The 14818-nt window shown below is 42.6% G+C and overlaps 1 protein-coding gene across 1 annotated transcript in view; it reads right to left on the bottom strand.

Moving 5' to 3' along the window:
- PTPRR (protein tyrosine phosphatase receptor type R) overlaps positions 1–14409 on the bottom strand; it is a 129755-nt gene extending 115346 nt beyond the window's left edge. The window contains exons 1-2 of the mRNA XM_030214430.1: positions 14296–14409; positions 5071–5366 (exon numbers count right to left, since the gene is read on the bottom strand). Coding sequence (XP_030070290.1) covers positions 5071–5366; positions 14296–14371 — 372 coding nt within the window. The 5' untranslated portion in view covers positions 14372–14409. The remainder of the gene's footprint in view (positions 1–5070; positions 5367–14295) is intronic.
- Positions 14410–14818: the final 409 nt, after the last annotated feature.

Below are 14818 nucleotides of genomic sequence, written 5' to 3' on the forward strand. Positions count from 1 at the left end.
GTAGGCGCCTACGTGCGTACAACGCACATCAAATTAGAACTACCGCCAGGATACCACATGCCCCGGGCGTTAATTCTAATTTTGACGCACGTCCAAAACGCGCAGCAGGAAATAATTTTTTATTTTCTACCGCGTGGCGCTAACCGGGCGTTAATTGGCAGTGTACGTGCGCTGGCGATTACCGCCCACTTAACGGGTGAGACCTTACCGCTAAGTCAATGGGCAGCAGTAACGTCTCAGGCCCAAAACGGACGTGCGCTCGTTATCATTTTGCCGCACGTCCATTTTCGGCCAAACAAAAAAAAAAGGCCTTTTTTGCAGGTGCACTGAAACATGGACCTGCGAGGGTCCAATACACGCATCTATACCAGCGCAGGCCAGTTTTCGGCGTACCTTAGTAAAAGGGCCCCTTAGAGAAGTTCTAGCAGCTGTGCTGTCTGACCTTTTCAATGCTTATTAGAAAGGGAAAAGGAAAAGGGATGGGACTTGATATACCGCCTTTCTGTGGTTACAATGAAAGCAGTTTGCATATTCTATACAGGGCCTTATTTTGTACCTGGGACACTGGAGGGTTAAGTGACTTGTCCAGACTTACAAGGAGCTGCAATGGGATTTCTGTATTCTGAGCTAGCTGTTGCTGATGCGGAGCTCAGTTCTTGAGGACAACTTCCCATCAGCCAATCGCCCTCTATTATTCTATCTTGGATTGATGGACTCAACTGATAAACAGCACAAAAAGGTCGTGTAGGGACTCAGCCAATCAGTACCACCTGCAACCAGGCCAGGTCCCGACCACCTAAATTTTCAGAAAGCACCAAAGACAGACCTGCTTAGAAGAGCATACCCCACCGACCCAACATAAAAATACCTAGACACTTGCGACACAATGTAACCAAAGACCGTAACGAATATTACCTGTCTCTTCTTCCCCCTTTTCCTCTCTAAGTTCCCCCCAACTGTACCTACCTTACATGTACCTCATTCTCTCTCCTTCTCTGCTCATATCCAGCAGACCGCAAAGACCTGTCGTTTCTTTCTTTACAACATCCGTAAAATCCGCCCCTTTCTTTCCGAGCACTCTACCAAAACTCTCGTCCACACCCTTGTCACCTCTCGTTTAGACTACTGCAATCTGCTTCTTGCTGGCCTCCCACTTAGTCACCTCTCCCCTCTCCAGTCGGTTCAAAACTCTGCTGCCCGTCTCATCTTCCGCCAGGGTCGCTTTACTCATACTACCCCTCTCCTCAAGACCCTTCACTGGCTCCCTATCCGTTTTCGCATCCTGTTCAAACTTCTTCTACTAACCTATAAATGTATTCACTCTGCTGCTCCCCAGTATCTCTCCACACTCGTCCTTCCCTACACCCCTTCCCGTGCACTCCGCTCCATGGATAAATCCTTCTTATCTGTTCCCTTCTCCACTACTGCCAACTCCAGACTTCGCGCCTTCTGTCTCGCTGCACCCTACGCCTGGAATAAACTTCCTGAGCACCTACGTCTTGCCCCATCCTTGGCCTCCTTTAAATCTAGACTGAAAGCCCACCTCTTTAACATTGCTTTTGACTCGTAACCACTTGTAACCACTCGCCTCCACCTACCCTCCTCTCTTCCTTCCCGTTCACATGAATTGATTTGATTTGCTTACTTTATTTATTTTTTGTCTATTAGATTGTAAGCTCTTTGAGCAGGGACTGTCTTTCTTCTATGTTTGTGCAGCGCTGCGTATGCCTTGTAGCGCTATAGAAATGCTAAATAGTAGTAGTAGTAGTAACATCACTTTGTATTCATTCATACCATGTATTTGTTCAGACCGTAATCGGCAAACGCCGTTAACGGTTATATGTAAGCCACATTGAGCCTGCAAAAGGTGGGGAAATGTGGGATACAAATGTAACAAATAATAAAATAATAACTGAGTCAGGAGTGGTCCCAGAGGACAGATGAAGGGTGGATGTGGTCCTTCTCCACAAAAGGTTGGTAACTACAGGCCTTTTAGTCTTACCTCTGTGGTAAGTAAATTCGTAACACTTCTAAAGCAGAGGTTCCTGCAATACAATGGATTTCAAGACCTAAGACTGACTAGTTTTACTACAGATACTTCATGTCTGACAAATCTGATTAACTTCTTTGACTTGGTGGCCAGATAGTTGGATTTGAGGGACAGCTGTGGATGCGATATACTTAGATGTTAGCAAAGCCTTTGCATAGGAGAATTATAACTAAATTGAGTGCCCTCTGTATGGGCAGGTTTAGAAACTGGTTGACTGGAAGATGACAAGTGATAGTGGTCAATGCGGAGAAAATGACCACTATCCAGCCTACATGTTAGACCTTATTGACTTGCCAACCAGGAATGCTAAAAGATCAACCCACACATTCCTTAATCTACACTTCCCCAGCGGCAAAGGACTAAAATACAGACTAACACATGCGTCCAGCTTTTCCTACATGAGCACGCAGTTGTGGAATGCATGGCCACGTAACTTAAAAACAATTTACGAACTAATTAACTTTCGTAAATCCCTGAAGACCTCTCTCTTCAACAAGACATACCACAACGATCAATAATTGTAATTGTAACACATCACCACTCACCTTACATTCTGACTGGTTCTTTCTATGCCTGTTTGCTTAATTCTATTATGCCATCCTATTCTCTATGAAACACCAACTATATCTTTTACTCTGGAATGGCGAATGCCATAACGGAACATTGTAAGCCAAATTGAGCCTGCAAATAGGTGGGAAAATGTGGGATACAAATGCAACAAATAAATAAATAAAAAAGGATGTTACCAGTGGTGTGCCAAAGGGATCAGTCTTTATCTATCCTTTGTGAGCAATATTAAACGCCTTTATGAAGAGATTCACCGAAGACAGTGCACAGCAGGTAGAGTTTAACATAAGGCTTACAATTTTGCTATCAGCATAACAATAGTAAAATAACCAAGAATTTCTATATAAAGCATAGTGAGTTGTGTGTGTTAAATTGGGCACATCCTCAATTTACGTGCCAAACTTAATTGAGTAACGAGCCAATCAGCACTGATAATTGGCCAATAACAACCAATTATCAGCACTAATTAGCAATAATTGCAGTTTCATGACATCTTTTTAGGCAAGCGCAAATTTTAACATGTGTAACTAAAAAGGGGGCATGACCATGGGAGGAGTGTGGGCAGGTCAGGGGCGTTCCTCAAATTTACGTGCATGATTATAGATTCAGGGGAACCGTGCTTAATTTAGGTGCAGGTTTTCAGTGGTGTACATGGCCAAACCTAAATGTAGGTGCATTCCCCAGCCCTATGCGCTATTCTATAAAGCATGCATAACTTTTGGCGTAGTTTACAGAACAGCGCTACATGCTATTTTTGGACGCACCTATTTATTTAGACGCCATTTACAGAATCTGACCCTATGTCAAATTAGAGAAACCAAAAAGCAGCACTGGGCCTTCAGGATTGAGATGATCAAAGTCTCTTGTTTATTAATTGACGGATAGACCCGACACGGGCTGTGTTTCGGCGCACTGGCGCCTGCCTCAGGGGTCAGCTAATCCTGATCAAAAATTGTAGGTGGTACTGTCACAGTGTAGCACCTTTGATATGGAATAGAGTCTCAATTGCTCCGAGAACGTAATCAGCATAGAACAACACTGTCAGTCTAAAAAAACACCAGATTACCCTATGTCAAATTACACAGGCGACTTTATAGAATTAGAAGGTTACTGTATTCTTTTAGAAATCTATTTTATCGCCACGGGGCCCTTTTACAAAGGCACACTGAAAAATAGCCTGCGGTAGTGTAGACGCCTGTTTTGGGTGCGCACAGAATTATTTTTCAGCACACTTGTAAAAAATTTCTTTTTAAAATTATTGCTGAAAATGGACGTGCGACAAAAATGACCTAGCAGTAAAGTCTCACGCGGTAACCGGGAGGTAATGACCTACGCACGTTAAATGCCACTTGGCACGCCTCCGACACGCACGTGTCCAAAAATAAAAATTATTTTTCAGATGCGCGTATCGGACGCATGCCAAAAATGAAATTACCGCAAGAGCCACGTGGTAGCCGGGCAGTAACTCCATTTTGGCACACGTAGGGCACGCATAAACGCTTACGCGGCTTAGTACAAGGGTCCCATAGTGTTGGCAAGTGCTAGTATATAAGAACAGCAACGCGTTGATGTGACAAAAAAGGCTTTGTCTAAATAATAAGCCGATGCCAAGAGCATAAAATGGAAAAATTGGCACGTTAATTATCACGTATAGTGTGATTGAAAACGGACAAGACATAACAGCCAACTAATCAAGAGTCAAGCTTTAAATCATAGTAATTACATCTGATAATTCAGTACACAGCGAGTTTGAAACAGCTAGAAATAGCAGTTCTGTGCTTAAAAGAAAGCCAACAAATCCTTGGGCCAAAAATCTTTTCATTAAGCTGATAAATGTTTTAAGACGTCATTTTTTTTTTTTCATTAAGTAGTTTTTCTGCTGGCAGTCTAATGGAGCGCTTTTTTTTATTAAAATTTTGGCAAAAGACCCCACATTTCTTGAGAGCATGTGATGGAACTGGGCAACGCCGCTGTACAATATGCTTTTGGTTTATTATCCTTAGATATACCGCAATTAGCATGCGCATCAAAGCGGTTTGCAAACAAAACAGAAGATCAAAATAGTGAGAAAGGAATTCCAATAAACGAATAGGATAGAGAAAAATGTCATGAAAAGAATAAGGAATTACAATGCAGCTGGAATGCCTGAAGTAACACAGCAGAGGAGGAAGGGAAAAAAGAAATCAATAAAGATCAATCAGCTTTTCCAGCCACGTAAGCTCATCCGCTTTCAGGGTATTATTTTTATTTTTTGTTACATTTGTACCCCGCACTTTCCCACTCATGGCAGGCTCTATGCGGTGGGCAAAGGAGGGTTAAGTGACTTGCCCAGAGTCACATACTAATACCCTGAAAGCGGTATTATTATTATCCTTTCGGAAGACTAGGAACACTGTAGTGCAGCACACGGAGTCGTTGGAATACTGCACCAGGAAAATACAGAAGGGACTTACCACAGCAATTGTATTAGCTCCGGAAATGGGAAGATTTTCTATTTCTAAATCCTGGTTGCTCACAGCCATCAGATTTGCAGAGGGGTCATATGCAGGTCTTGGAAACGTTGATTTGAGGATAATGGCGGGGTGGAATTTGTTCCTTCTTAGGTGATGGGGGGAATGTTCATGTTTCTGTTGACCCCCTGTATCCAAGCTTTTTTCAATACTCTGCACATGACGATAGATAAAAAAAGGATTCCCGCTTTTTTCCTGATGAATTGCCGAATTTTGGTCATTTTCTCCCGAAAAGCATCCTGTTAGGGATAATGAATAAATGTTATTGTACATGTAGACTCATAAGTAATTACATTTCCAAATTCTATACTGTCTTTTTATCATAATGAGACTCTAGATGCTTTGCAACATTTATTAAAATTACAGCATAATTTTAAAACAAGTCCAAATACAGGATGACCCACCTCTTATGCACACTGAAGACCGACTACAACCCCAATGATAAACTAATGCGGTATCATAAATACACATACATGAATAAACAATTAGATTTATATGCTCTCTCCCCCAAACCCCTTCACATAAATAACAGTAAAATGCAAACAAAATAGGAGTAACCTAATGTTTAAAGCAGCGGGCTGAGAGCCAGGGAACCCAGGGTCAAATCCCACAGATAACCCTTGTGATCTTGGGCAAATCACTAGGTGGTCCTTTTACTAAGGTGAGCTGAAAAATGGTTTGCAGTAGTGTAGGCGCGGGGTTTGGGCACGCACCAATCTATTTTTCAGCGTGCCTGTAAAAAGGGCCTCTTTTTTTTTTCTTTGCCAAAAATGGACGTGCGGCAAAATCAAAATTGCCGCGTGTCCATTTTGGGTCTGAGACCTTACTGCCACCAATTGACCTAGCGGTAAAGAATCCGGGCGGTAATGACCTACATGCATCAAATGCCACTTGGCGTGCGTCCGTTACGCGCGTCTAAAAGTTAAAATAATATTTTTCAAATGAGCGTATCGGACACGCACAAAAATTAAATTACCGCAAGAGCCACATGGTAGTCGGGCAGGAAGTCCATTTTGGCGTGCATTGGACACGCGTAGATGCTCACGAGGCTTAGTAAAAGGGGCCCTTAACCCTCTATTGCCTCAGATACTAATTTAAAAGGCAATTCTAGACTTAGCACCTACAGTTAGGTAGGTACTAATTACTTGCTAATGTCTATAGAAATACAAGCAGATATGCATGGCATTGGTGCCCTTAACTGGAGTGGAGGAGTAACCTAATGGTTAGTGCAGCGGGCTTTGATCCTGGCAACCTGGGCTCAATTCCCACTGCAGCTCCTTGTGACCCTGGGCAAGTCACTTAGCCCTCCATTGCCCCAGGTACTTTCTCTGTCCCTAGAGGGCTCACCTCTAGGGACAGAAAAAGTACCTGCATATAATACATACAGTGCTGCATACATCTAGTAACACTATATAAATGATTACTAGTAGTAGTAGAAATTACAAATGTATGTGCTCGGTGTTATTCTATCCAAAAAGTAAGGATGGACAAAAGATCTTCCAGTAAAATCGAAAGGACACACTTGAAAGTAGATGAGCTAATACCACCAATAAAGATATTATTTCATCTACTTTCAAGTGTGTCCTCTGAATTTTACTGGAAGACTATTCATCCATCCCTTGTTTATGTAAGGTTGGTTTGCCCTCTTTTGTTTTGTGAGGTGCTATTCTACACAATTGCCAAGCTCGTTGCATGGCACATAACAACAAATGGGCTGTACCAGTGAGCAGAGCATGGATGTGTCATAGGCGTTCTGCCTAGCAACATGTACACCTTACAAAATAGTGTCAGATGTATGCATTGCAAGGCAAACTTAAGCGTGCCAGCATATGCCTGCCGTTGACCTTCCGTAAGCTGTTATGCCTAAGTTTCAGTGCACCAAAGTGGATTTACATTACTATTCTATGACAGAGATATCTACTCTATATGAAAGCAACTCACCTTGAGCTACTACAGAAGAAGGCAGAAGCTAAAATCCAAACTCCCTAAATAATACTATTTACTTATACTTTCCTAACTTTGCAGAAGGTTAACCATCTATCATCACTGTTCCCTCTAAGCTGAGTGGGAGTCCTCCACCTACAGTCCTGCCAGTAGGGGTGTGCTGTTTCACTATCACCGTTTCTATAGTGAAGGACAGACAAGCTCTGCAGAACTCCAGGGAACCTGCCTGTCCCTAGCAACTGAAAACACACTATTGAAGCACCGCCACCCACTGGCAGGAATGCAGTTGGAGGAGTCCCGCTCAGCTTAGAGGGAACAATGTAACTATCTCCAGAACATGTAAAGTTCTATTGAAAGACACAGAAGAGTCTTCATTGTAGTCACTGATTAATGATGCAAATCTATATTCCCTTCCTCAAACTGTAAATCAATGAAATGAATATCTATATATAATGTGATTTATGATTTGAATTGCTGTAAAAAATAGTATTGTGCTGTAGGTTAGAGGTTCAAGAAATAGCTCAGCAGACCCAGGCAGATGATGGTTACGACACAATTAGATCTCAAGGCAGCATAACACTTTTGATCCCCAGAAACCCAAAAGCAGTTACTTGCCATAAATTAGATCAAAACAACACATTAGCTGTGTAGATGATACCTCTATTAACATAATTAAATAATTGTGTTAAATCTATTAACACATAATTAAAGAAGGAAGTGGTCACACAGCCTGAAGGATCCTGAAGCTTTCAAGGGGTTGAGGCTTACCAGTGACCTAGAGATGAATGGGCTATCCAACCAGCACAACAGGGAATGGCATGTCACAGAGGGGTGGTCCTCTACAGGCTGTCTAAATTTAGGTACCAGGATGATGTGCAGGAAGTGAGAATTCTATAATGGCACAATTCCCATTATAGAAATATTAGCGTAAGTCCACAGTTTTGCACCTGACTTTAGGCATGAGCTAAAAAATGATCTAAAAGTGATGGCTACAAACTGCTAGAGTGGGTATTCTAAAAATATTTGTGAAATACAGTATTTAAAATTGCCAGAGCTCTCGTTAATATTGTTTTCTGTGTATACTTCCCCTGGTGGGGGGGGGAGGGGAGGGTCACATAAAATTCAATGGTGGGACACAGGTTGTCTATCCCTGTTCTAGACGGTTTATAACTGTAGTTAGTAGCAGCAGCAGCAGTAAACTTAACGAGTTCAGGGGTCCTTTTACAAAGGTGTGCTGACAAATTGCTTGCGGTAGTGTAGGCGTGGGTTTCGGGCGTGCGCCAATCCGTTTTTCAGCACGCCTGTAAAAAAAAATGCCTTTTTTATGTTTGCCGAAAATGGACATGCGGCAAAATGAAAATTGCCACGTGTCCATTTTGGGTCTGAGACCTTACCGCCAGCCAATGACCTAGCGGTAAAGACTCACAAGGCAACTGACGTGTGTCCGATATGCGCATCTGAAAAAAAAAACCAGGCACGCATGTCGGGCTTATGCAGCTTAGTAAAAGGGCCCCTCAATCATTATAACACTAACTTTCTTGGAAAATTCCTAAAAAACAGAGAACTGAACATCAAAGGCCAGATATCCAGAAGGGTCTATATGTCTTGCAGTGGCAACTACAGGGCAGTACTATAACTGGGCACCTCATAGAAGCCTATTTTATAAAATAATGTAGACACCTGCTTTCCTTTACAGAATACTAGACTCACCAAGTATTAATGGCCTAACATTTAGGTGAGCGCACTTAAATGGTCTACATTAGCTCCTAAATGCTGTAGATGCATGCATGACTTACAGTATTCTATAAGTTATGTACGTAAGTATGGGTCCCACCCCTGTGTACATCCCCCAGGCAAACATGCACTATGTATGTTAGGTGGGTGTTTGCAGAATAGTGCTTAGGCAGCATGTTGGCATCTACACATTAATATGCTAACATTCTAAATATTTACATGTGTAACATATATGCAAGTCTTAGTATCTATATTAGAGAATTCCCCCATAAATGTATAAACCCCCCTATCTATCTATTTTCAGTGACATTATACAGACTGTGCAGCTGAAAATTCTTACAGACTACCCCAGCACTATTCAGATAGAGGGCAATTCCATAAAGGGTTATTGCCTATTCGGAGCCTATTCTGTAAAAGAGAATAGGAGCCTACTTTCCTTTCTAGAATAGTAGCATAATTAGGTACTATAATTATTTATTTATTTGTATCCCACATTTTCCCACCTCTTTGCAGGCTCAATGTGGCTTACATTATGCCACAATGGCGATCGCCATTATCGGAATGAGAAATACAGAGTAATATTGCATTTAAGGTACAGAAAATATAGCAGAAATTAGATATGAATAGATATACAATTCATTTTAGGTATTTGAGAACAAGGATAATGTATAACATTCAATAATGTCAATGAGATTAAAGTAAACAAATAAAAAAAGTACAATGTTGACTTGTTCTGGTAAAGTTGTGATAACAGTTCATTTAAGACGGGTCCGAATGATAAGTCTCTTTGAACAGGTTTAATAGTTTCCAGAAGGCTGCCAAATCGTGTGTTGCTTTTATGGTACTTGGTAATGCATTCCATAGTTGCGTGCAGATGTAGGGGAAGCTGGATGCCTATATTGATTTATATTTGAGTCCTTTGCAGTTGGGGTAATGGAGGTTCAAGAATGTGCGTGAATTATGAATTAGGCACATTATAATCAGGCATTATAATGTTCTTTGTCTTATTTTCTATCCCTTTCCTAATAATTCCTAGCATTCTGTTTGCTTTTTTGGCTGCCACCACATACTGGGCAGAAGATTTCAGCATATTGTCCATGATGACACCTAGATATTTGCCTTGGGTGCTGACTCCAAGGATGGAACCTAGCATCAAATAACTATGATTTGGATTATTCTTTCCAATGTGCATCACTTGCACTTGTCCACATTAATCTCATCTGCCATTTGGATGCCCAATCTTCCAACTTCCTAGGGTCTTGCTGGATTTTTTCCACAATTCACATGCGTCTTTACAACTTTGAATAACTTTGTGTCATCTGCAAGTTTAATCACCTCACTCGTCATTACCATTTCCAGATCATTAATAAAATGTTAAATAGCACTGGTCCCTGTACACATCCCTAGGGCACTCCACTATTCATTCTCCTCCACTGAGAGAATTTTCCATTTAACCTTACCCTCTGTTTTCTATCCACCTTGAGCTTGGATTTATAAAAGGTGAGTAATAAATCTAAAACTCACATACATGCACAAAATTACACCTATCACAGCACAGCTATAACTCGGTGCAGGATGCTCCTGGTGAACTATTTTATAAAGATGCAGAGGTATATATGGGACTAAATTCTGTATATGGCACTGGGGCAGAATAGTCCTAACAATTATCCCAAAGAACATACAAAAGAGCATAAGCAAAATCTCCAACTACAAACCAGTGGCCGCCACACCTCTCATGACCAAGGTCATGGAAGACCTGGTAGCCACAGCTCATGGAATACCTTAACAACTTCTCCATACTACATGACTCACAATCGGGATTCAGGCCACAATACAGCATAGAAACAGTACAAGTAACACTATTGGCCAACTTCAAAAGGGAAATCAGCAAAGGCAAGAAAATTCTACTCTTACACTTTGACATCAAGCACTTTTGACATGGTTAATCACCAGATCCTGATAAGAATAATGGACAAAATCGACATCGGTGGACAAGTACGAGATTAATTCAAGGGATTTCAAACATCCAGATCCTACCAAGTGAAGATGGGTAACATACTATCACCCAAGTGGACGGCAAAATGTGGAGTCCCACAAGGATTACCAATACTTTTCAACATAATTATGGTCCCACTGGCCAACTTACTAGCAAAATATGGATTCAACCCATTCATCTACGCGGATGATGTATCAATTTACATACCATTCAACAAAGACATGACAGAAATTGCAACTAAGATAACCCAAGGAATAAATATCCTAGAATCTTGGGCAAATGCATTCAAATTAAAGCTCAACCAAGAGAAAACACACTTCTTAATACTCACAGCCACCTACTGCAAAAACACATTCCCCAGCATCACTCTAATTAGACACACCTACCCAACAACAGACAGTACATAAGTACATAAGTAGTGCCATACTGGGAAAGACCAAAGGTCCATCTAGCCCAGCATCCTGTCACCGACAGTGGCCAATCCAGGTCAAGGGCACCTGGCACGCTCCCCAAACGTAAAAACATTCCAGACAAGTTATACCTAAATGTTCTGGGGATTACATTAGACAGAAACCTGTCACTTGAGCAACAAAAGTTGCAACAAAAATGTTCCAAACAATGTGGAAACTAAGGTGAATAAGAGGATACTTTCCAAGAAAAGTCTTCCGCATACTAGTGCAAACACTAACCTTAGCACACATATAGGCATATTTTCAAAGCACTTAGCCTTCCAAAGTTTCATAGGTTTCTATGGAACTTTGGAAGGCTAAGTGCTTTGAAAATAAGCCTCATAGACTACTGTAATGGGATATATACATGGTGCAAAGGTAAAGTCCTAAAACAATTACAAATGACACAAAACACCACAGCAAGGTTGATTCATGGAAAATCATGCTTTGACAGAGCCACACCAATAAGGCCCTACACTGGCTCCCCGTCAAGGCAAGAATAGCCTTCAAACTATGCACACTAGCATACAAAATCATATTTGGTCTAGTCCCAAGCTACATGGCAGACCCAATAACCCTACCAATAAGCAACATAAGCACAGAATCGAGAAACTGTCTCACACTCCACTTCCCCAACAGTAAGGGACTGTGATACATGTCAGTTTACTCATTGAGTTTCACGTACCTATGCACTAAAAATTGGAATGCACTACCGAAATCCTTAAACAAAAACAGCTTAAAACATTCTTCTTCAAGAAGTTTTTCTATGAAGAAACAGAGGGACAACAAACTAGAAACATCAATTAGATAAATACTTGTCAGTTCGACTATTGCTACTAATATGTACTCCTACATTCTTTACTCCTTTTACTCCTAAACGCCTTCTTTCTGGCCACTAACACAGATCAGTCTTCAAATGTAACCACTTCATCTTATTTGTAAGATACATTGAAACTATGTCAGTTAATAAATAAATAAATACATTAAATACATTAAATAAACATGAGTGCTAAGTACTCTTCTATAAATGGCACTCAGCGTTGGGCGCCATTTACAGAATAGCACTTGGCACCAGGATTTGCACCCTATTTTGGGTGTGAGGGTATACACCAACTGAAACCTGGTGTAAATTCTCGTACCTAAATTGCACACAAATCTCCTTTATTCTGTAACACTGCACGCAAATTCCAGGAATGCTTCTGATCAACCCCTCCCATGGCTGCAGCCTCTTTACGAGTGGATTCTAGCACCTAAAGATGTGCAGGCAAATTTAAATTAATGTAAATCGTTTATCAGTGAACAATTATTAGTGCTAATTGGCTCATTTGGTAAAGCAAATTGGTCACATGCCCAAATTTGCATGTGCAATTTTGAGTGCCATATATAGAATTAGGGGGACGCAGCCTTTATAAAACAGGGCAATTTCAGAAAGCATTTACCCAGGTGAATGGAAATGCTAATGGCTGCCGGGATCTATTGTTTTAACTTGAATGCAAGTGCTGTTTGCCGACAACCCCCTCTCTGTCCTTTAGTCTGCCTCACAGTTAACCTTGCCCAGAAGTAGAAGTAACAACCAGAATTAGTTGATTTTCTACTGCCTCACCCTATGCTTGGAACAACCTTCCTGAACCCTTACGCCAAACCCCCTCCCTGCCCGTCTTCAAGTCTTTGCTTAAAGCCCACCTCTTCAATGCTGCGTTCGGCACCTAACCCTTACCGTTCGGTGAATCCAGACTGCCCCAATTTGACTGCCCCTATCGGACTGACCGTTCACTTGTCTATTAGATTGTAAGCTCTTTGAGCAGGGACTGTCTCTCTTTGTTAAATTGTACAGCGCTGCGTAACCCTAGTAGCGCTCTAGAAATGTTAAGTAGTAGTAGTAGTACTGCTAGAAGACAGATATGGAAGACAATCATGGCAAAAGCAGGTTCCAAAAGGATGTAGGACCTCTGCCACTTGCACAGAAACTCAGTGATTTCTGGACCTGATAGCTGAAGCTGGAAAGCCTTTCCACCTCTGAAGGATAGTAGTTGGGGAGAGGGCTGGGTCTTGAGCATAATTTCCCCAGTTCTGGACAGAACAGAATATAACATTCAATATTTGTATACCACGAAATTCCTCATAAGAAGTCCACTGCGGTTTACAGAGACAAGAGAATGGAAACAAACCTTCCAACAATGCAAATTAAAAACTACAGTCTAATACAATATTAAAATTTAAACAATAATCTAAGAAAGTTTTCATTTTTTTTCCCCCTGGGCTGACCTAGCATATGAATCATAAAGACCGATCTGTTCGAAAAGGCATACACTACTGATCCAACTTAAGTAACTGAACTCAGCAACACAACGAAACCATAACCTGCAATGAACAATATATCACTCTTTTTCTCTTGATTCTCTGTTCTGTAACAACATCACTCTGTATTTGTTCCATCGCCGGAGGTGGCTAAGCCCACATTGAGCCTGCAAAGAGGTGGGGAAATGTGGGGGTACAAATACAACAAATAAATAAATAAATCTGGCCAGCTGAACAAATAACCTTTACAAAGCATGGTCACTTTAATGGGCAAACTGAGACATAAATAATGGAAAATGTACAGCTCTTTGGAAAGAGGGAGAAGAAACTGAAGCGTCAAGGCTCACAAGAGTTCTCCCCAAATAAACAGCAAATACACAAATGCTCACAAGGAGATTTGCAAAGTTCACAAAAGATATTCTTTACAAATGATCACAAGAAAGAAAAGGATATCTCGGTAGCTCTCAAGAGCAGTGTCTAGAGACGGTGCTGTCAATATACACCGGCAGGCTGTGCTTGTTGGCTCCCAGGCTGATCAGCGCTGGAGCTGTCCGTGGTGCTGAAAGCCAGAAGGACCTTCCTCACCCCGTTGGGCCGCTCACACGCACCCCGCCTCCTGCTGCGGGAGAGATTTACTTGCACGAAGCGCAACCGGGGGCAGCAGGAGAGGGACCCCCCCCCCCCCCCGTCCCCTCCCTCGGCTTTCTGCAAACGCCACCGAGCCCAGGCCCTCGCCCAGCGCCTTACCTGCCGCCCGGAGCTGCAGAAGAAGGACAAGGAGGAGGCAGAGCGCCGGCAGGCAGGGAGCGCAGCGGGGGTCCATGATGCCCAGAGCCCGCGCCCTGGCACGATTAGCGCCCGCAGAACTGGAACTGGAGTGCGCCGCCGCCGCCGCTCGCCTCCCTTGGCCCCGCGCACGCGCCCACCTCTCAAACCTTGTCTGGAACGCTGCGGCTCGAGCAGGAGGAGGAGGGGGGTGGGGGGCGCGCTCGTGCTCGATCGGACGTGCACCTGTCCGCTGCCTCTCCCGTGCCCGCACGCTGCTGCTGATGCGGCCGCCGCTGTCTCCTGTTGCACCGGAGGACCGGTCGCCGCTCAGATCGAAGGGCGGCCGGCAGCTGCCATCTCCTAGGGGCATTTATTTGTATAGTGAATCCATCGGAGCCCACTTTGCAACAGGATTGGGGGTGCTAAAGTGGTCTCAGCTCATCCCTCCATGGGTAGAGTCCAGAACTTTGCTCATTATTAGTGCATGCTCCATCATCCACAG

The sequence above is a fragment of the Microcaecilia unicolor genome, chromosome 9, assembly GCF_901765095.1.
Source record: "Microcaecilia unicolor chromosome 9, aMicUni1.1, whole genome shotgun sequence".
Classification (NCBI taxonomy): domain Eukaryota; kingdom Metazoa; phylum Chordata; class Amphibia; order Gymnophiona; family Siphonopidae; genus Microcaecilia; species Microcaecilia unicolor.